Source organism: Hyaena hyaena, unplaced genomic scaffold (assembly GCF_003009895.1).
Source record: "Hyaena hyaena isolate Hyena2069 unplaced genomic scaffold, ASM300989v1 scaffold_1545, whole genome shotgun sequence".
Lineage (NCBI taxonomy): Eukaryota > Metazoa > Chordata > Mammalia > Carnivora > Hyaenidae > Hyaena > Hyaena hyaena.
This window is the reverse complement of record NW_024082183.1, coordinates 8,145-30,870: the sequence shown is the minus strand read 5'-3', so window position 1 is coordinate 30,870 and position 22,726 is coordinate 8,145. Positions and strand designations below refer to the sequence as shown.

The following is a 22,726-nucleotide window of genomic DNA, read 5'->3' as shown; positions in this document are numbered from 1 at the left end:
ATCAACTGACAAATGGATCGAGAAGATGTGGTTTATCTTTACAGTGGAATACTACATGGCAATAAGAAAGAATGAAATCTGGCCATGTGTAGCAACATGGGTGGACCTTGAGGGTGTTATGCTGAGCGAAATAAGTCAGGCAGAGAAGGACAGATACCATATGTTTGCAAGTATAGGAGGATGAGAAGGAACTTAACGGAGGACGATGGGGGATAAGAAGGGGGGAAATGGTGGGGGAGAGGGAGGGAGGCAAACCATGAGAGACTCTTGAATGCTGAGAACAAACTGAGGGCTGATGGGGGTGGGGAAGAGGGGAAGGGGGGTGATGGGCATGGAGGAGGGCACTTGTTGGGATTAGCACTGGGTGTTATATGGAAACCAACTTGAAAATAAACTATGTAAGAAAAAAAGAGAATAGTTTAGGGAAGAGCTCAAAGAGGGCAGACAACTATCCACTTAACTGAATAACTTTCATTTTCATGTCCCGAAATCCTAAGTATACCCTCAGTTAAATGGGATCTATTTCTCTTATCCTAACCCCTCTTATAAATGCTGCTATGCTTGGGCTGATTCCTTTTATATTAGAATAGGATTCATTTTAGCATTGCTTATTTACAGTTTATGTGTCAATCTCACTGGTAATGTACAAAATAGGCAGTACCAATCCACACCTGGCACTGTCATTCTTCCTCTCGAGGCCTCATCTCCTGGAGAGTCACTATACAGATGCAAGGACACTGGCATCCTCTCAAGTTCTCCTTCTTGCTCACTTTCCTGGGACCTAGGTGACAACTTCATTTACTTTACCTCTGCATCCACAGTTTACTTCTAATGCATGCCCTAAATGAACATCTAAGTGAACAGGTAAGTGGGGAAAACAGATCACTTAGCAAACACTATTAATCAAAGGAGAGGGAGGGAGGGAGGCACAGAAAGAGAGAGAGAGAGAGAGAGAGAGAGAGAGAGAGGGAGAAGGAGAAGAAGGAAGGGAAAGGAGCTGACAGGGGAAGAGGAGATGTACTTTAGATGTGATTCCTGCCACATAATGCTCTCTATTATAGTGATTGTGTCTGTAGTTATAACAGTGCTTATGGTTGTGTCTTCTCTATGAATTAACAATATACTAATTAATTTAGGGCCACCTGAGTGGCTCGTTTGGTTAAGTGTCTGACTCAGCTCAGGTCATGATCTCATGGTTTATGGGATGGAAACCAGCAACGGGCTCAGGCTGACAGCACAAAGCCTGCTTGGAATTTTCTCTCTTTCTCTCTCCCTCCCTCTCCCCAACTTGCATGTATGCTCATTCGTTCTCTCAAAATAATAATAATAATAATAATAATAATAATAAAGCAGTACACGTTAAGACAGAAGTATTTTCTTAGTACATCAGAACAGTGGAGGTATTTGTCTTTCCAAATTACATTGAAATCTAAAAGCTTGGGAACTATTTAGATGTATGCTTTCTTATTTCATGTACTTAGGTGGGATAGAGTTTTTTTCCATGCTTAACATCCCCAAGATATCTATCACAAGAGTTCAATAGAGTTGATTTAAAATGCGGTCACCACTGATTGTGGTGAATTATTTCCCACTGTATATGTATCAAGACATCATCATATACCTTAAATGTATACAATTTTTATTTGTCAACTATACTTCAGTAAAGGTGGAAAAAGTCATCGCACTCTAAACCTTTTATGAAAATAAGTATGATGGTAGAAATAAATAAAGTTCAGAGTGTATGATTCATTTTGATTTTAGAAACAGAAGTAATATTATACCTGACACTTGAATTCGTAGAATCATGTCAAATAACCTTACTCTTAATGGTCATCTTCTCCGAGCTCCCTACACTTTGGTATATGTTTGTCACAATTGCTCATTTGTAACAGCTCATTAAATCTCAAAATAAGAGTGAGCAAGTATAGATTATTTTCCAGGAGTATGACTCCTAAGAGTGGGAGATGAGAATTGTGGCAAAAATCACACTTTTTCAAAGATTTTATCTGCCTCTAACATCTCTAGAAGTGACAATGAAACTTTATAACTGGTTTCCACATTATACCTCATGGCTGGAAGTTTATGGTAGAGAAATAGCAAGAAGTGACATTACTTTTAACTAAAAAGAAGGAAAGACTGAAAGTTAGAAAGAAGGAAAAGCGAAAAATGCCTGGCAATAATTTGGTCTGCCTGTTTTTATTAAGCAGTCCTGTCCTTTGAGAAAGCAATAAGATATAGTCTGCTTTATAGAAAAAAACTAAGAAAAAATAGTTGACTATCATTCTGGGTTCCCCCTCCCCAATTCTGTCTGTCCCATCAGAGCTCTACTACAATAATCTTGCATTGTAAATACTGCTGTTTGATTCTAAAGAAACTATATATCTAATTACAAGATGAAAGCTTTATTTTCCTCATAAAATAAACTGTATGAATATAAGGGCTGATGGTTGAGACCACTCATCAAATTCAGACCAAGAAATAGGTGTGGGACAGAATGCACTCATAAAATTGAGATATTTTCGACTGATTCTTCCATGCATTTGCTCTTTCACTAATTCATCCGTTCACTTACAATCATTGATTGAATATCTTTGATTAAAAGCATTATGCAGTGGAGGAATATAAGAGAGCCAGACGTTTCTACTTTGCGTCGTGTGGAGAACTTCAGGTATGTGGCAAATGAAGGCTGTCTATTAGCAGAAAGCTGCTCCCTGTACACGGAGCATGGAAAGAGCATAGGCGTGAGTTAGACAGATAGGGCAGAAGTCCCAACTCTGCCCGTTATAAGCAGGGAGACTTTGGGCAAGTTCCCTAACTTCTCTGGGTTCCTTCCTAAGCACAAATGAAGTGGTTTATCCCTATTATGCAGGACTATACAGAGTATTATATACTCTAGTGCTATAAAGGCCCTGCCTAGCACAGTGGCTGGCACTCAGAAGGTATTTTGACAATACTTATTACATAGACACAGCTGGTTCTGTACACATTCTCACTTTCCTCTCCCTGAAACTTGGGGGAAAGGTTATTACTTGCAGTGACTACTGAGATCTCCCCCCACCCCCTCAGTTACTGGATTATTTTAAACAGATGTACCTCAGAAACAGCCAAATGGACGAGATGCACAGGGCAGGGTATGTGGGGGGTGGGAGAGGGAGGGGGATATGGAACTTCCATGCCCTCTCCAGGTGGGCCACCTCTCCAGCACCTTCATGTCTTTATCAGCTCTGAAGCCCTCCTAATTCTGTCATGTAGGGGTTTTTATGAAGGCTTCATCATGTGGGCATGATGGATTACAATCCTCAACCCCTCTCCCCTCCTGGGAAGTTTGGAGGTGGGGGTGGGGGTTGAAAGTTCTAGGCTTCTAACTACGGCTTGGTCTTTCTAGTGACTTGTCTCATTCTAAAACTATCTACACACCCACCAAGCATGGACTTGTTAGAACAAAAGATGCTCCTGGCACACAGGAAAGTCCAAGGGACTTAGGAGCTATGCCAGAAGGTGGGGACAAAGATTAAACATGTATTTCTTATTATCTCACAGAGTCAATAACTTCCCTTTGTTCTGGACTATCTTTCAAGGATAGTCATAGAAAGAACAGTTTTGGAAGACAGAGATTTCCTAAGTTCTTTAGACACAGATATTCTCCTCACAAAGGAAGTGTAATTTCCAACTTAAATCCACACCTCAATGTTTAAATATTTTATAAACAGAGCAAATTATATATTTGATAGGAGAGCACTTCTTAAAATCTCTCAAAAAAAATCACATCATCAACACACTGAAAAGCCAGGAAGCTCTTCTTTTCTCCCTAGCTGTGTGATGTGACCTAGAATTCGTCAAATTTTGTTTCAGAGCTTCAAGACTCACTGAGATACCTGTTCCAGTTCCCTTATAGGAAACAGAGGGAAACTAGTGTGGCCTGGTCAGGTGTGCGGGATCAAATCACTACCTGGCTCAGCACTGAACTCGGAACAAGAGCTTGTCTCTTGTCTCTTGGCCCTGCATCTAGTTGGCATCACCCTCCCTCCACTGCTTCCAGTTCCATGCTTGGGTAAGAGGAAGATAAAAATAGCACAGGATTCACTTGCTGCTTTTCCCAAGTTTCTCATACATGATTTGCCTTTTGCCATTCTGCCCCAAGTTTTACTGAAAATTTTAAGCAAGGCCTTTGACAAATACCAGGGAATAGCATTTGCCAACATCACGGTGACATCAGGCCAGAGAGCACTCAGCAGCCTCTCCCAAGCCCAAGGACTGTCTGAAGAACGTGCATGCAGATGCTACAGGAGAATTCTGTGAACTGTCTTCTGCTGGGGGCTAGGACCTTTCTTAGAGAGCCTGCTTTTGTGTGCACATTTCATTAGGTGAAATCTGTGACTGAACTCTTCCCACAGGTATTTGAGTGTTTTATTTGGCTATGCAATTGTCTAATGACATCCTCTTCAGCTACTATTCACTTATCATCATCATCAATCATCATCATCATCATCATCATCATCATCATTTTGGCCACTAAACGCACTGTGATAAGTAAAGCTCACATGTAACACACTTGGATGACTAAGTGATTAGCCATGTCCTCTCCTGAATGGCTCTTCTCTCCCCAGCCCTGCATTTACAGTCTGTTCCACTCAGTTCTGACACATTTCCTCCAACGTACTATCATACCTCTCCTGCCCCGATCTGTACTTTTCCTTTCCTTGCAACACGTGTCAAATTCACTTAATTCTGAATGCTGGGATGTCTGCTGATTTAGGACAGTAAATACACTTTCCAGTCACACACAAAAAAAGTCATTTGTCATATTGAGAACTTTTGAAATCACAGAAGTGTCACCTTTAAACAGAAGGTTCAGAAGATAAGCTTTTCTTGATGGTTTGGTATCACTGTTAGAAACATCAGAATCTGCAACACAGCAGTGATCTCAGATGCTGGAAGTGTACACCTATGCCCTGTGCCCCAGGTCCTCATGCTTCTCTTTTAGTTTTTAATCACTGCCTGCTCTTACTACTTTTTCTCTTTTGTCTATCACTGTCAGCCTTTATACATACCCTTTCCCTTTCAAAATCACTCCTTTGATCTGCTTTGAGCTAGAAATCCAGATAATAAAGGCTCTCTAACTATTCTGAGAAATAATAAACTAGCTCTAAGAAAAAGAGGGTCACAGAATCTCTCAAATAGGAAAGCCCAGCTGCTAAAGAGCACTCAGGGAAGGCTCAAGGCTTAACATACATAGAACAGTTAGTTTCCCCAAAATACAGTTTCTTATTAAGTTATGTGTTTATTTCTAAGTCACCCACTCAGTAACATTTTTACCAGGATAATTCTCAACAAGGCTTTTCTCATTTCATCAAGTCCAAGGAACCTTATTGGAACTAGACTCCAAATACCTCAATCTATTTTCCAAGATTGAATCAAATAGAAGTCAAACCTCCTTCAGTGGACTTTGCTGGGAGAGAGATGAGCAATAGAATAAGGAAGGTGGCTGCCTTACTGTCCATGACCAAGCCACCTACAGACTGGGGACTATGTCTGCTTGTTCTTATAGGTAGAACTGGTGCTGCCCTGTAAGGGTTTAGCTGTATTTAGGATTCACTCTGTATTCTGAGTAGAGAGAGAGATGCTGTCTGTCGTAGGTCCCTTCCTGTAACACTGCTCCCAGTGATTTGGTGCATAAGCATTAGAGTCAGAGTTTAAATCTGGAGTTATTAGAACTTGGATGATTTATTTAACCTCTTGTTTGTAAAATGGGAAGGATGCAGTGCCAATCTCAGCAGTGTAGTTGTAAGAATTAAGAAAATCATGATCAATGAAGTACTTAACACTTCTTGTTGCATAATAAATACTAAATAAATCTTAGCTATTCTTGCCCTCATTATTATTACACAGGACATGTACATATGCTACTTAGCATGTCAGGAGGCAGATCTTTTCCACTAAAGTAGGCAAAACCATAATATCCTAATAACTACAATAGGTAGACCATCCACATTTACCCTAGTCTAGAATATTGTGAAGTAGGAGGAGAAAAAAAGCTAAATATTGGATGAAGAATGCAAATGTTCTTTTCCCCTGAATGTTCTATTTTGCTTTTCAACTTTTAAACTCCACTTTATTTCAAAACATACTCCCAACCATTCCAAAGCATTTTCAAGTTGGAAAGGCTTCTTTTTTATTTCACAATAAGCTAACTGCAGGTGCAAACCCGAGTAAGACAGACCTTGGAAATTTTAAGTATGTTGCCATGGCAATGGTTTGCAAGAATGTGTATGAGTTTCATCTTAGCTCTCAAGCATTCAACCGAGTTCATATGTGGAGGTTCAAATTGCTAGGCACACAATGTTTGCCATTCATTGTGTCTTGAAAGGCTTGAAAATAACTGTCTCTGTTGCTCATAGCAACTAGACATCACAAAATACTATCTATCTATCTATCCATCCATCCATCCATCCATCCATCCATTTATCTACCTATCTATGCAAATGTAGAGATCTAGTCATTCACTATCTGCTCTTAGGTGGCCATTCTCACTAGTTTGGCTGCTTTAAGGGAAGTTGTATACACAAATACAACAGCAATCATTTTCACCATTGTTGTAAACACAGAGTTGCACTCTCAATATGAGTTAACTGTAAAATTTTCTACTGAATTTTCACCTTTATTTTCTCATCCAAAATGAATGTATCTTTAAAGAAACATGATAATTATTTAGGGATGCTCAATTAAAGAAAACTTTAAGTCTAATGAATTGTGGAGGATCTTTTTTAAAAGAGTCCTACCTTGTAATGCAGGAAAGATGATAAAATCTGTAATTCTAGTCATTATTTCAAACACTCTCCCACCAAAAGCAATACCCACCACCACTACCACGAAGACATACAAAAAAAGTCCTTTTATCTCATTTGAACCATCACTGCCTCAACTGTTCTTAAATGGTTCAAATGTTGCTTCTAAATTCTAAATCCTCCACTATGGTTTCATGATTCATAGGCAATAAAAGTAGTGACTCTTGACAAAAGTATTTTCCCCCATAAGCAGAATTCACAGAATACTAAAAAAGGACAATTTTAAAGCTATCTATTTGGTGTAAGAAATAATTCATAACAAATTCTCTTCAAATTATAAGGCTCTTTCCTTCTAAAATTGTACTTTGCAAATTAAGTCAGTATTTTTTTAAAAAAATTCATTCACCAGCAAACCACACACACACACACACACACACACACACAACCCCCCACAAAGCAAAAAACAAACCTGGATTTCTAAGATTGCATGTTCTTTAGTGTTCCTAGCAAAAGCTTTTGCTGCAAATGATCCATCATGATACAAAGTGCCCTACATAAAATGAGGCCACAAGGGACCCCACTATCTTCTGTATTTGGTTATCAACAAAACCTTCACCAAAGTGTTATTAGCTGCCAAAGCCTAGAAGTTCTTTAAAATCCACTTTGCTGCTAACTTGGACCCGTCTTCCAGAACACACACACACACACACACACACACACACACACACACACACACACACACATTCTCTCTACCCTCCCACTCCCCTTGATTTAACAGCTTATTGATGTACTTTAAAAAGTAGTCCCGCTCTCTGCTCTCCCCCATTGTAAAAAGCTTACAGGAATGCTGGGATTAAACAATGAGAATGCAATAATTAGCTATGCAAACTGTCAAGTGTATCTAAAAAGAAAAACAACCCATAAAACACAACAATCAGCAGTTTCAAGCTCTAACAAGAACCTACATTGAGTTCCCATTTATTTCAAACAAAAATAGATTAGGTCTTTTGAAAAATGTTCACTGCAATTTCCATGGAAATAGGGCAAATCAGCTAATGGGTCTTTTGCATCTCTAATTTCTATGATGCTGATATAGTAGAAAAGTCTTTGATCCTCCAATCTCTCCAAATAATTTCTGTTCTGCTCTTCTATAATCAGATTCATTCCCAAATTAAGTAGTATTGAAACTTGTTCCAAAGTGGATATGGAGCAGGTAAGTGAGTCAAATCACATGCTGTGACCCCCTTCACCACCCTCGTTTCCAAACCCCCAATACCTCACCTCAATAGTTTTGTAAATGGTAGCTAAATTAATTAAGCATTAAAGGCAAAATGGAAAGGAAAACAAATTCCTAAATTATCTGGTGTGTCTGTGTGTGTAAATGGGAGGAAGGAGACATTCAGTTCTTTCGATAGAGAGTACTACTGATTATATAACTTGTAGCTAAATCTCTGGGATTCTTTACAGATGACAACTAACTACCTACCTTCTCCCCCTCACCAACCATGTTGAATCCCATGAAGCTACATGGATTACTTGTATCATCTACATGCTTTATGTGAAATACCAATAATGCTCACATTGATGGTTAATGTGCATCCATTAATAGGATTAGAATATCTTATTTTTCTTTAAGTCCAGAATTGTGATGTAACTCTTCATTTCAACTACCTTAAAACTTTTGTTTGCTTCAATTGTCTTATCTTTAAAATTACAGCAGGGCGCCTGAGGGGCTCAGTCAGTTAAGTGCCTGACTTTGGCTCAGAACATGATCTAGTGGTTCGTGAGTTTGAGCCCTGTGTTGGGCGCTGTGCTGACAGCTCAGAGCCTGGAGCCTACTTTTAATTCTGTGTCTCCCTCTCTTTGCCCCTCCTCCACTCACGCTCTGTCTGTCTCTGTCTCTCAAAAATGAATAAATGTTAAAAAAATATTTTTAAATTGTAGAAAAAAGTGTCTACTTTATAAATTGAAAATGAAAAGTGGGATGCCTGAAAGTAGTCTGGGACAAGACACAGCATTCTGAGCCAACTAGGAATTCAATCACTGTCTAACCAATTGACCTAAGGCAAAACACTTCCCATGCCAATGTAAGTAGGTTAGAGTAGATGATCTCCCAGGTCCCTTCAAAATATAATTAATCCAGGGTAACACAGGGAGTTCTTTTGGTAATGTTGCAATTAAATATTTTGATTGTGGTGATGGTTATAAGAAGCTATGCATGTGATGAAATTGCAGAGAGCCACACATACACAAATAAGTGCATGTGTAATCAGTGAACTCTATAAAAGCTCTATGATTTAGAGTAATGTCAATATTCTCGTTTTGATATTGGACTACAGTTACGGAAGATGTTAACATGGGGAGAGTTGGGTAAAGGATGTAGGGTTATCTCCCTGCATTTTTCTTTGTAACTATCTGTGAACTGGTAATCATTTCAAAGTTAAAAGTTTTAAAAGTATATAAGTATACACATACATGCATACATAAATAAAATAATATTCTATTTCATGAAATGCCTTGCTGACAGCCACAGAAGAAATAAAAATTACTGGTCCTGGTGTTTTATCAATGATGTAAAATGTATTTGTTCTAAACAATTTACTTTTTAGCTAAATGTGACAGATTTTATCTAAAACAATTAGTGGCTTTAACATAGTTAGAATATTGACTATTTCACCATAATCAGAAGTAAGGAAGTTGTCATGTGACAGGTTATTATTAGTGATACCATTTTTGCCTACCCTTCCATAATTTATCCTGGAATGTTGAATTCAAAAGATTAGGATACCAAATAAATAAAATTTTCAACATCAAATACTATATCCTTGAATTTAGAAGAGAAAATTAAAGCAAAATACAAAAAATTAAGCAAAACCAACACAATTAAAAAGGAAGTGTGAGGGCTTTACTAAAATATTAAATACTTGCTACTTCTATCAGGACGACTCTAGTTTCTGCCCAATTAACTACTGCTTCAATGAGTAATCTTATTTTCCATTCCTCAGATCTACAGAATCATATCTATCTAAGAATGAGGTTGTGCTCAATACACTTCCTTTCAATGGGACAGAATCCAGTAGCTTCTCCTTGACTTTTAAACTTCCAAGGCTTAAAAATAATGGCTAGTGACTTAGCTACTTCATACATATATACTGGTTTCAAAATTTGATTCTTAAGTGACACAAATGAGGCAGAAGAAAGCAATAGATGCCAGTAGCATTCTTCTGTTAGAGGTAAATTAAAAGAAAAGAGACAAAGCCAACAGGAAGTTATAAAGGAAAAAAGCAGAAGAAGGAGAAAAGGAGGGAAAAAAGGTTCCCCACCCATGTTTGGAAAGTGGCATGGTGTCTCAGTTCATTTTAAGTGTGAGACCAATGACAGAGGTCTTTCAGACTTAGGAAAGTAGGATTTCTGTCTCACTGAGGGAGATGTGAGATAGGTCTTGTTTTTAAAATTCAAACAAGGGTTTTAAGAGGAAAAAAACATTCAAAAATGTACAAGTAAAAGGAAGGCAATCTTTCAAAGCAGACTTGCTCCAGGATGAGGCGATTAAGCTGAGTCTTTAGATTTTAGCTGTCTGTGGCAGCCAACACCTCACTCCTCTTAAACACTAAGCCCAAGATCCAGACCAGAAAAGTGGCTAGTAGAAAATTTTTCTGTGCTTGAGTATCTTCCACCAAACAATACAAGATAAAAAAAAAATGGAGGCAGTTTCTCAGTCATGTTGACTAAAATGGGCAAAGAATGGTGATGAAATCCTTTCTTTCTTTCTGATGAAATCCTTTCAGAACTTTTCCAAAAGCTAATTCCACTTGATACAATAAATTTATTTTTTAAAAATTTTTTAATGGTTTTTATTTTTTGAGAGAGACAGACAGAGCACGAGCAGGGAAGGGGCGGAGAGGGAGACACAGAATCCAAAGCAGGCTCCAGGCTCTGAGCTGTCAGCACAGAGCTTGGCGAGGGCTTGAACTAACAAATTGTGAGATCGTGACCTGAGCTGAAGTCTGATGCTTAACCCACTGAGCCACCCAGGTGCCCCTAGATACAGTAAATTTAAAGTGGTAAGAGGAATTACTTCCAAACAGAAGAATGAAATATTTTATAGGTGATTAGCCAAGAAAGACACTAAGGAGGGAAATCAGTCTCATGTTCTAGAGCTGCCATAACTAGGTCCAGGACTATACTTGACACAGTCATAATGAAATGGGCTGGCTGAGAAGTGAGGATTCCCACACCTCATAACACCTTGCCCTTCTTCGCTCCCTCTGGTGCCACAGTGCTTCTTCAGCTTTGTGGCGTCCAGAGTATGTTGTTAAAATTGAAATGTTTCAAGTTAATTGTGTTATGGAAGTGAAATCTATCATAAGATTAAATTAAAAGTTAAACCTCTATTGTACATATCAGTTATCCAAAATGCAGTTGCTCTGAAAATGCTGTCTATGTTTAGATGCTGGTAACAAACAGAAAAAAAAAATTAAAAATGCAATCACTGCACCTTCCATATATTCAGAAGTCTTGAAATTATAAATGTCAAAATTCTAATTTCATTTGCCTGTGTCTAAGAATATTTCCCTGCTAATTATTTCAAATTACTATAGACATTTTGCAAGCTATATTAGGTTTTATACATAAATTGTGAACATCCATAAAAAGAATTTGTCCTACACATCTAACCTTTTGTTCTCAATATAGATCCACTTTCTTTTTATGTTTATAGAGAAATGCTTACAAAGTCTTGTCCTCTGAGGATCTCATCTGTCACTTATCAAATTTATTTTTTCATAAATCTTTATCAGTGATGAGAATTTTTCTCAGATGGTGCTGTTGATGGTTTTTGCCTCTACTTTCCTTTCCACTTCCATTAGAAGCCACAGGGCACCTTACTTCTCAGAGAAGAATGTGAAACTGATTTGAGGATGAAGGATTTTCCATTCAGAGTGTGCACCACTTTATCAAATATTTACTGATATAAAACCTAAAAATATACATGGTAGGTACAGTATTCACATGGCTAATTATTTAGTAGGTTCAGCCCATGATTTTATACCACAGGGTTCTTATTAGGAACACCAAAAAGGGAATCAGAGTTTCTTGACACATGGTAATAAATATTTTCACTTACAATGAATAATTTAGCTCTTCTGGCATCCACTGTATAAAAAATAGATGTGAAATAATTTCAAGGTCTCTTAGCGAAGGTAGAGATATTGGAACACAAGAACAGGCAGTATGGTGCCCCTTTCCTTTGTTTTCACAGAATTCTGCTTGCTTTTGTGATATACACACTGCAAAATTTTTCCTCATTTGTCAAGATAAGGTTGACATGAAAGATGTTGTTTCTTTTGTAGCACTTCCTATTGTGAGTTTCTACATTTTCAAATCGCCAATTCTCTGAAATTTACCAGCTTTGCCCACAGAATGCTAATGAGCCTCTGCATTCTTCATTATGGAAATGGAAGAGGAGCTTTTCCTCAAATTAACACTAGCCAAAACTGGAATTATGCTCACGCTAGTTTTGAAATCAAAATTCTCATAATAAGATTACAGACATACATTTATCTCGAAATCCAGGATGATTCAACAAAATGAAAAGCAGTCTATGTTTTAAGACCACTTTGCTTTAAACTCTTTTAACAGGAATTCACATTTATTCACACTCTAAAATCATAAAGTATTAGAGTTGTGAAGCCCTCACCTTATGAATGGAGAAGTCAAGTACCAGAAAATTAAGTAGTTGGTCTTCATCACACCAGTAGCAGTGAAAATGTCTTCAGTACAATCTCTTTACATAAATCAATTAGAAGACAATGTTTTAAGATTAGATAACCTCCCCAAATAACCCATTCACAATGGGACCGTATTGAATTTGAGGTGAACTGGGATTATTTGTATTGGGATTGTTTCTAAAGTTTAGAAGAGCAACCTAGGTTGAAAATGGTATATATTTCCCAAGGAAACAAAAAGAGAATCCCAGATCAACTTCAAAATAAAACCAATATATATAAAGGTGCAAAGAAAAAAAAACAGGTATAAACAAAAAGCACTGGTTTTCTAATAATTGTTTCTTCTCCTAAAATATCTGATTGAATGTTTCAAAGCAGAAATTTTGGGAAGCCCATCAAGGAGGACTCCCTTAGATACTGATGAGGAAAAAAACCAAACAAACAGGTGATGTTGGAATTTTCCAAATGTAGTCTCATGACACTCAGTGACAGAAAGCCTAAAACAAAAAAATTAACTTCTCAAAGAGCAGACTAAATGTTAATTTTTTTAGCACTGACAAATAAACAATGATTAAATATAACAATATTAGAGGAGGCTGGATGAAGAGTGGAATTTCTCTGTTTATGGCATTTCTATATATTTAAATTATAGCATTTATTTAAAAACTAAAAAATAAAGGATGCACACTGACTAGATCAAATTTTATATATTACATTTAAGTTGACATAACTGACATTTATATAATAATTTTGTTTAAAAAGATGCAGATACAGGGGTGCCTGGGTGGCTCAGTAGGTTAAGAACCATGATCTTATGGTTTGTGAGTTTGAGCCCTGCATCTGGCTCTGTGCTGACAGCTCAGAGCCTAGAGCCTGCTTCAGATTTTGTGTCCTCACTCTCTCTCTGCCCCTCCCTGGCTTGTGTTTTTGCTCTCTCTCTCAAAAAAAATTAAATAAACATTAAAAAATGCAGATACATTCATAAAGGAAAAAATATATAACCACCACAACCATACAAAAGCAACCTGTACCTCCCGTTTGTAGTATTTACAGACAGAAAACATGTATTATCTTCACTTGAATGGCATGTCTTTGGAAATGTCCTTACATTGCAGACTTTAAAGTAACTGAGCATATACTTTTCTACTACATCTCATCATTTTAGAACCTCTCCTTTCTTCCTAAAATACTACAAAGAGTTCATGCATCATTTAGAGAATTGCGAGAGAGAAAGAGAAAGATTGAGGGGGCTGGGGGGAGGCTAGAGTCAGTGTTTATTTTGTTATTGAATCAGCAGCCTTCTGTTTAAAACGATACCATCTATTGCATTTGAAATCTTACTGCCTATGTGGGAAACCATAAAGTCAGAAATCTGGGAACCTCTTCTTGCATGGAGGCCTTCATCACTGACCTAGGCTTACTATCTCTAGCTTGAGATTTTGAAGAGTAATCAAGAACTATTCAATTTGATATTTTACACCTAGGTATCACTTCAGTCACTACTAAAGAATGGTTCATGTTTTCCAAAATTATTCACTGTATTTAAAACCACTTATGGAGGAAATAATAGTATTGATAACTATTTCAATAACAAGAGTAGACTGTTTACATAATTATCACTATTCAAAACTGTTTCACTCAAGGCCAAACCCTTGCTTCCTGCCTATACCATCCACATTCTACTTTCTTTACAGTGGATACCATTCAAAAAAGTAAATAGAATCCAATACAGACAAGAAAGTAGAATCAAGCAGATTGAAACTACTGCTGGGGTAGTTTACAAACAGACTCCATAATATCCTCATGGCCTGAGATAGTTATACTTACTCCAAAGAGTCTAATTTACTAACGGGAAAATGACTCAATATTTCAAATTATCCCATCAGTAAAAGGAAACTGGTTTCTTATTTTTTAAAAATTTTTATTTACTTATAAATAGAAGGTATGAGCAGCAGATGGGCAGAAAAAGAAGGAAAATCTCAAGCAGACTCCACACTGTCAGCATGGAGCCTGATGCGGGGTTTGAACTAATGGACCATGAGTTCATGACCTGAACTGAAATTAAGAGTCAGATGTTCAACTGACTGAGCCACCTAGGCAGGCACGCCTCGATTTCTTGCTTTCTTTAAAGGAAAATGTTTGGCAATGAGGGTTAATTTTAATAAATAAAGAGAATGGATATAACCCAAAAATGCAGGTGATTTTTAAACAAAAGAGTTAAACATATTTTAAAAAAATGTTTTAATTTTTTTTTTTTGAGACAAAGAAAGAATGTGAGCAGGGGACAGGCAGAGTGAGAGGGAGACAACAGAATCCAAAGCAGGCTCCAGGCTCTGACCTGTCAGCATAGAGCACAGGGCTCTAATCCTCAAACAATGAGATCATGACCTGAGCAGAAATCAGACATTTAACTGACTGAGCCACCCAGGTGCCCCAAAAGTTATACATGTTCTGCATGTATAAAAACTGGCTTTTAATAAATCTATATGTTGTTCTGAGAATATGCAGAACAGGAAACAACCACCTTGACTGATTTTGAGACATGCTACTTGGAACTTTGCTTTTTTCCTATTTAAATACTCACGGTGTGAAGGGATGTGTCGCTCACCTGATTTGACCTGATTTTGTGTTACTTTTTATTTTGTGTCTGCATAACGAGGGCTGCTCAAACAAACAGAAGGGACATATGGTGGAACAACTTCCATGCATCTACTTAACCCATAGTGACCTCTCCTGTCTCCAAACTACCATCAAGTATATGGCAGATGTGCAACAAATATGTGTTCATTAATTGATATTATAGGGTAAAACAGATCAGCCTTCAGTACTTTAGTTTTATGTGTGTTTCTCCGGACTCTTCAACTGGACTTTTAAGGCAAGAAGTATCTGAATTTCCTTTGAGTCACCCATCATAGCTAGCAGAGTCTTGGTATAGATAAATTAAAATATCTATCTATCAGTCTATCTATATATATGCATATCAGTAGATATCTTAACAGGTTTTAACTATCAAATGTACAAAAAACACTAAGATAATTGCTTATTTATTATAGTTGTCAATATTCTGCAAAGAGATAATATACTTCTTCAAGGCTAAGAAAACTATTGGCAAACCCAAGAGGAGCTGTTTTTCCTGAAATTTCTAGTTAGTTACATGTTTCCTTTAAACCTGTTATTTAGCAGCTAAATATCTAGCACTGTTTTATACAGACACACATATTCATATACACACACTACATTCAACTCCTAAAATATTGTAGTTCTACTATAAACCCAATGAATAGATGATCCACTCAAATCTAATTGTGCTAATTAAGAGAAGTCATGGTATGCAATTGAAAAAAAAGGTTTTTAAGTCAATGGGAGGAAAAGTGGTCTAAAAGCAGATCTAGCCATGAAAGGTGATCCACTATGTAGATAGTTTACACATGAGTAATTGAAAATTGATACCTATGCAACTTCAAAATAAAGGGCTCTAAAAAAAAAAAATTCAAAACTCTATGCAATATTGACCTGACAATAAAATAGTAATATTTTGAAATCATAAAGTTTTAGTTGTGTATATATAGTACATACTTTATTATATATATATAGTATTTATATATGTAATCTATATTTTTAACATATAATAAATGTTTTTATTACAAGCAAATTCACATCACTGGACAACTGACTGGGAAGGCATGGTCTTTGAAGCTGTAGCAGAGTTTTCGATCTGAAGAATGTGAAGAGACCACACAGGCTAGGTGGTCCATAGCATTAAACCCCACTTTATCCATGAAGTTACCAATATGTCTAGGCTGTTAACTTATATAATCATATTTTTGGTCAAAAGTCTGAGAATCAAGACTGTGGTATCCTACAAAACCCATCATGTTTTAATAAAAAAGCAGTGGAAACAAAGATGAGAACATACAGACTTCAGGACTGCCTTCTTTAGGAGACTGATTCCTTTTGGTCCTCTAAGATAGCATTCAAGTCATTCTCATCATTATATTACAGTTCTGGGAAAAGAGTAAAAAAAGTATTTGAGCATCTGTTATCAAAAAAATAATTATAGGGCTGCCTGGGTGGCTCAGTCAGTTTAGCATCTGACTTTTGATTTCATATCAAGTCATGATCCCAGGGTCATGGGATTGAGCCCCACATCTGGCTATGCATGGAGCATGGAGCCTACTTAAGATTCTTTCTCCCTCTGCCCTCTCCCCAACTCGCACTCTCTCTCTCAAATAAAAAACAAACAAAAAAACCCAACAAGAAGAGCAAACAAACAAACAAATCCACTAACTTAAAATAAATTACACTGTGGCTTCACATGAAGTTTCAAAAACTATATACCACTACATATATATATATATATATATATGTATATATGGAATATTACTTGGCTATAAAAAGAATGAAACCTTGCTATTTTCAACAACATGGATGGATCTAGAGAGTATAATGCTAAGTGAAGTCAGTCAGTCCAAGAAAGACAAATACCATATAATTTTACCCATATGTGAAATGTGTAATTTAAGAAACAAAACAAATAAAGAGACAAACCAAAAAACAGTCTCTTAAATAGAACAAACTGGTGTTTGCCAGAGGAGAGGTTGGGAGGAGGGATGGGTGGAATGGGTGAAGGGCATTAAGAGTACACTTATTTAGGGGTATGTGGGTGGCTCAGTCAGTTGAGCATCCCACTCTTGATTTCAGCACAGGTCATAATCTCATTGTTTGCAAGATCAAGCCCTGCATAGGGCTCTGCACTAACAGTGTGGCACTGGCTTAGGATTCTCTCTCTGCGCCTCCCCCACTCACTCATTTGCAAGCATTCTCTCTCTCTCTCTCTCTAAATACATTTTTAAGAAAGGAGTACACTTATTGTGATGAGCACTGGGTAATGTTTACAATTGCTGAATCATTATATTGTATATCTGAAACTAATACAACACTGCAAGCTAATTGTATTGGAATTTTTAAAAATAAATAATGGAATTTTTAAAAATAAATAATAATTATATATGTATATGTATATATACATATATATACACACACACACTCACACATGCGCATACCACAACAATGAAAACAGAAGCATATAACTAATTTTGGAAAATAGTTCTGAGACAGTTATTAATGCTTAATCAAATGAATCCAAATGAAGCGGAAAAATTTGAGAAGCAAAGAGGAATGTATGGGGATAACAACTCATAACTTATTACACAAAAATTGAAGTTATCTCATATATTACTGTCTCCATTTGCTAAGGAAACTAGAGCTATCCATCAGTTTATAATTGTCTGCTTTTCCTAATTATTCTGTATACTGGAAATTGCTCTTCTCCAAGATACTACTGTGTTTGGCTCCATTCTCTGTGCCAGAGTGATGAGGGAAGGGAGTCTTCAAATACCAATTGTCAGGTAAATGAAAATAAAATAGCAGAAAGTAAAAACAATCTTTCCAGGTCAACCTGGTAATCTTAGTAGAAGTCAAAGAAATCAAAAGCCTAAATATACACAAAAATGTATAAAGCAGAATTTGGTGTCATTACACTGCTGAATTTATATACAGCTTATTGTGTAGTAAAATTGAGGTCTAGAGCAAACAGCACTTGAATCCACAACTGACGGGTAAAGCAGCAGAGAAATAAAAGACTAAGTAGAGGAAATGGGAAATGAAGAAGACTGAATAATCAAAGGCATCACTTGGTCTAAGTAAAATTAAATATCCACTAACACTGTTCACCTATGAATTTTGCCAGTGCTTCTATACTGGAATTAAAGGCACCAATTTTGCCTGGGAAAAATTCTTGTTTCAAATGAATTCTTTCCAAATGGGTGGAGTAAGCTTAGTTCTTAAAATATTTAATATAGACAATGGCTAAAAGTCTTTGGCTACATGTTTTTTTTTTCTTCTTCCCATTTGAAAACTACAAAGTTCAAGACAAGAGGGCTTTTCCCAACAGTTAGCATTCTGCTTACTGCATCCATCACATAGTTAATTGATTGCACTTGTAGTTTATAAATGCACCCAGATGCTGTGGGATGAGCACATTTCGTAAATTAAAGGAGCATATGGAAGGCACACAGACAGTAACATTTCATCATAACTACCCCAAATATCCTTAATACGCAATGCTACATCACTAATTACTATGTAAATATGTAAGCATTTCCCTGGTTAATGTCTTGGGGAGGAATTCGCCTGGCAGTTGAGCGCAAATGCTATTTTGACCAGACATTTAATGCCACTTCAGGGCTCTTCTAGTTTCATTCCACTTTGTCTGTAAGGATTACATGGTTTTTATAGGCAACCTTGATTGTACAAAGTCAGTGAAAACATTTCTTCTTTAACAATGGGTTATCTCAACTTAGGGAATACCAGTGCAGTCAACACTCAAAACTACAAATATCTACCCAAAATTCTGTCTGGAGACTCTATTTCTTTCTAAAAAATTGGACAGAATTTGCCAAGTGAGGAACGTTTTGCTGCTTAGTGGACTCTTTCATTAATTTCTAAGAAAAGGGCAAGGAGGAAGAGGATTGCATAAATTATAAGAAACTGGCTCAATTCCTCGACTCTGGGGAAATTAGTATAAATGATCTGAGTAAATTATCTTGAATGCCTCAAGATGTCAGAGGTAAAGTTTTTATTCTCTTATCCAGGTCATGGTTCTCTCTCTGTCAAGCCAAGTTTCAAAGGGTAAGTGAAGAGAAACATGCAACATGGCAAAAGTACTCTTGGAGAATGGAAATTCTCTCCATGTGCAGGGTCCAGCAACCAAATAATTAAGTGAGCTGTGGGTGATCCATGGATCAAAAAATGTATATTTAAACTTTTAAACTTTGTGTTTTATTGGTATATTTTGGCAGCATGATTTTGGTCAAATTTATTTCCATTCAGGACTGGAAACTGTGTCTAAATTCACCTTAAAATTTTGGAAGAATTATTAAAATTATAGAATTCAGAAGTAAGTTGATTTTCATTTTTTCCCCAGCCCTTTAACCTTTCTGGGCAAAGACTGCCTAGTTCTCTGGACATTTGGGTGACAGAAAGCTTGATAGAGAATTCTGAGATTAATTTCATTTCAGAATTTGAACTAGGCATTGGTAATAAAACTCTCATGCTTCCTGAAAAAATCAACAAATAAATAAAACATGCAGTTATTCTGGAAATGAACCTCTATTTTATAAGTGGTAAGTAAAATAATAGTAGATTGGTCAGCATGGGCTCTTATTATTTTCAGAATTGAAAGCTTACTCAGGGGAAAACGTTAGCAAACCCTATAGATGCCTGAATCATCGAAGGTCTGGCATGTAAGTTTAGTAGTTACTGCCATTTATATCTAGATACCACCAACTCAAATGATACAATAGCTTCATTTTAATTTTGCTCCTACTTTTCCTGAACACGGCATAGAGAAAAAGGTTACAGCCAACAACCAATAGACAACACATCATTTATAATCTGGTGAAGCAACTTCTATTCATAAGATTTCTTCCCTACTCGATGAAGCAAGGGCTGCCTAGTTTAATGAAAAATATTTGTTACAACAGACATGACATTCTCTCTCATAATTAGAGGAAGATGCAGTCAGGTGTTCCCTTGAAAAGAGAGGGCAGCTTCCTTCACTATCTAGCCTGCTCTTCCCCTCCAGGCTCCCCTTTTCTGAGATGCAATTCCTTCTGTTCTCCATCTGCTCCGCCCCCACCTATTGTCTGTACTCACTGACAAGCATGCCAGTCCCATCTGGCCCTACTCTTGCTTCTGCTGGCTCTAATTCCCAGGGGCCTAGGAAAATATCTGAATGCCAAGGCTTTTCCTCTCTTCACAAGAATAAGGACTAGCCAGGAGGGTATCAAACAATTCCCCAAAGAAGTCACATACACATAAACATGCACATGATCTCTCACATACACAAATAGCAGGTTTAGAATTATTTCAGAGGCTAAAATAAATTAAAGTATGTATATATATATATTTTAAAAATTCTTTCACCTTGATGCATTTTTAAAACTTAAAATCTTACTGTTTATCTTTGAAATAACCAAAATTTCTATTTCAAAAACATAAACACTTTCATTAATCCCAGACATGCATTTTATTTTTCAGAAAGCAGAAGTTATTAGTGTAAATAAATGTTACTTAAATCTTACCATCATGAGATATTTCCATTAGTTAATCAGGTTTAATCGTTGACCACTAATACATTTTCTGTTGTACCAAACATACATTTAATTCAGACATTCCAGCTTTACAAATTCTCAACGAAAACCCACTCTGCCGCAAAAAGCATGCATGGTCAGAATCTAAGTATATTTAGACAAAATTATCACCAAGTCATTAACAATAATAAAGCAGTCTGGCAAGTATTGAAAGCAGCTTTTATTCATGCTTTTACTTGAACCAACTTAATACATATATATACACACACACAAAATTTTTGGTTGTTTTTGCCACAAGCATGCTAAAAAAAACCTCTGAAGCTCACAAAAAGCAGCAAACAAAACTAGAAGCAACCATGCTCAGGGTTTAAGGACATTAAAAAATTTAAAGCAACCTTTCTACATTTCATACAGAGCGTGCATAAATTTGACATGCAATCTCCAAAAATAAACAATGTAACATAAATCTTAAAATTAGTTTATCCAAAAGAGTTTATTCTTATTTTCATTATTATTGTTCTTAGGCTTCTGGTATCTTAAACCCTGCATGCTGCAGTTCTAAGTTGTGCTGAGCACCGGCTGTGAGAGAAGAAGCTACCTGCGAGTTTTCACAGTGCCATCTCATATCCATGTCTGTCTGGCTACCCTGCGTGCTTAGAGCTTTTTTCTTAATTCTTAATGGAAATCCTAGGAAATTTAGTCCATCCTCTGAAATCAATACTGGTGACAGGAGAGCTCCCTGACTCAGTGGGAGATCAAGATGATAAATTGCCTGCGCATCAGCCTGGCCTATCAGTGCCCTGCACACAGATGGGCGAGAAAAGACACAGAAAAGGCTCTATCAGTCACGTGTCACCGAGGAGCCAATGGCTGACGCCCTACTGCAGGAAGAGATGCTGCAGTTCCGTCTGCAGTTGACGAGGCTGTTGGTACACAGCCCAGCCCGCGCCCGGCTCAAAAAGTAAGCATCGCTGCTATTGTTGAATTTACTCCCTGGCTGTGACTGCAGACACGAACGGACATTCCTCTATATGCGACCCAAATAAAGACCTATTTTCATGCACAGAAAATTTTCTCTATATTGCTTCCTAATCCAATGCGATCACAAAATATAAAGGAAACTTTTTTTAACATTCCAACCCTTAAACTCTTATGTGCTTCCCTTCAGATGATTATCATGTTTTCACCTAATATTAAATTAGAAGCTTAAACGGTGCAATTAGCATGCAACCCTACTAACAGAATCGCCGCAAAGCTTTATAATTGTAATTATATTTTATTTCCAAGTTAATGAATGACTTTTTTCCTTGAATGCCAAGTTTATAATGAGTATTTTTATGGGATGATTTTGTAAAGGCAATTATGCAACAATCAGAAGTACATTATTATGCTCTTCTGCCAATTAGAACTATTCCTCTTTAAAGACAATTTAAATCCCAATAAAGATGCCATTTTATCAATCATTAAAAATTAAAAAAAAAAAAAACACCAAAGGATGTACATCTCATTTCCTAAAGCCTGAAGAACAAATGTGTTATCCAGTGATGAAAATATGGACTCATTTTTTGTCTTTCCTCTGAAATGTAAAAGAATTCTTTGGTAAGCCAAGGCTCCACACATCTGGAATGCCATATGGAAATATATCCCGCAATACATCTGCTTCCAGTGATCATAGTGTAGTAACAGATATGTTGCACAGTTCTTTAAGGTAACTGAGATGATTGTATTCAGTTTGACAGGTAAAGTTTTAAGTGATGATACCACAGTATTTTTCAAATGGCAATATCATGGAGATTAAAAAGAAGAAAAAGCTCAAGAGAAACAATGAACTATCTTCAGGAATAATAGGAAGAGTCCCCAGGGCACTTCTCTTTATTGTTCCTCATTGCCTAGTTTTAATCATATCCGTTTTCAAGGACTAATTCCTTTAGAGTGACCCAACACTACTGAAAAAAACCTGAGATAAACACTGATAGGTGTGCCATTATAGGTAAACTGTCACTGAGGTTTTGAATGCTGAAATTCCAAAGCTCATTTTGTCTTGGGAGCTATATTTTAAACA

At 36.8% G+C, this 22,726-nt stretch overlaps 1 protein-coding gene across 2 annotated transcripts in view; it reads right to left on the bottom strand.

The window, feature by feature from the left end:
* The window catches only part of LOC120225993 (neurexin-1-beta-like), a 56,777-nt gene extending 35,386 nt beyond the window's left edge, over nucleotides 1–21,391 (bottom strand). For both annotated transcript variants that reach the window (XM_039224176.1, XM_039224177.1), the window contains exon 1: nucleotides 21,263–21,391. In XM_039224176.1, the coding sequence (XP_039080107.1) occupies nucleotides 21,263–21,295 (33 nt within the window). In that variant the 5' untranslated portion in view covers nucleotides 21,296–21,391. The remainder of the gene's footprint in view (nucleotides 1–21,262) is intronic.
* Between the last annotated feature and the right edge of the window lie 1,335 nt (nucleotides 21,392–22,726).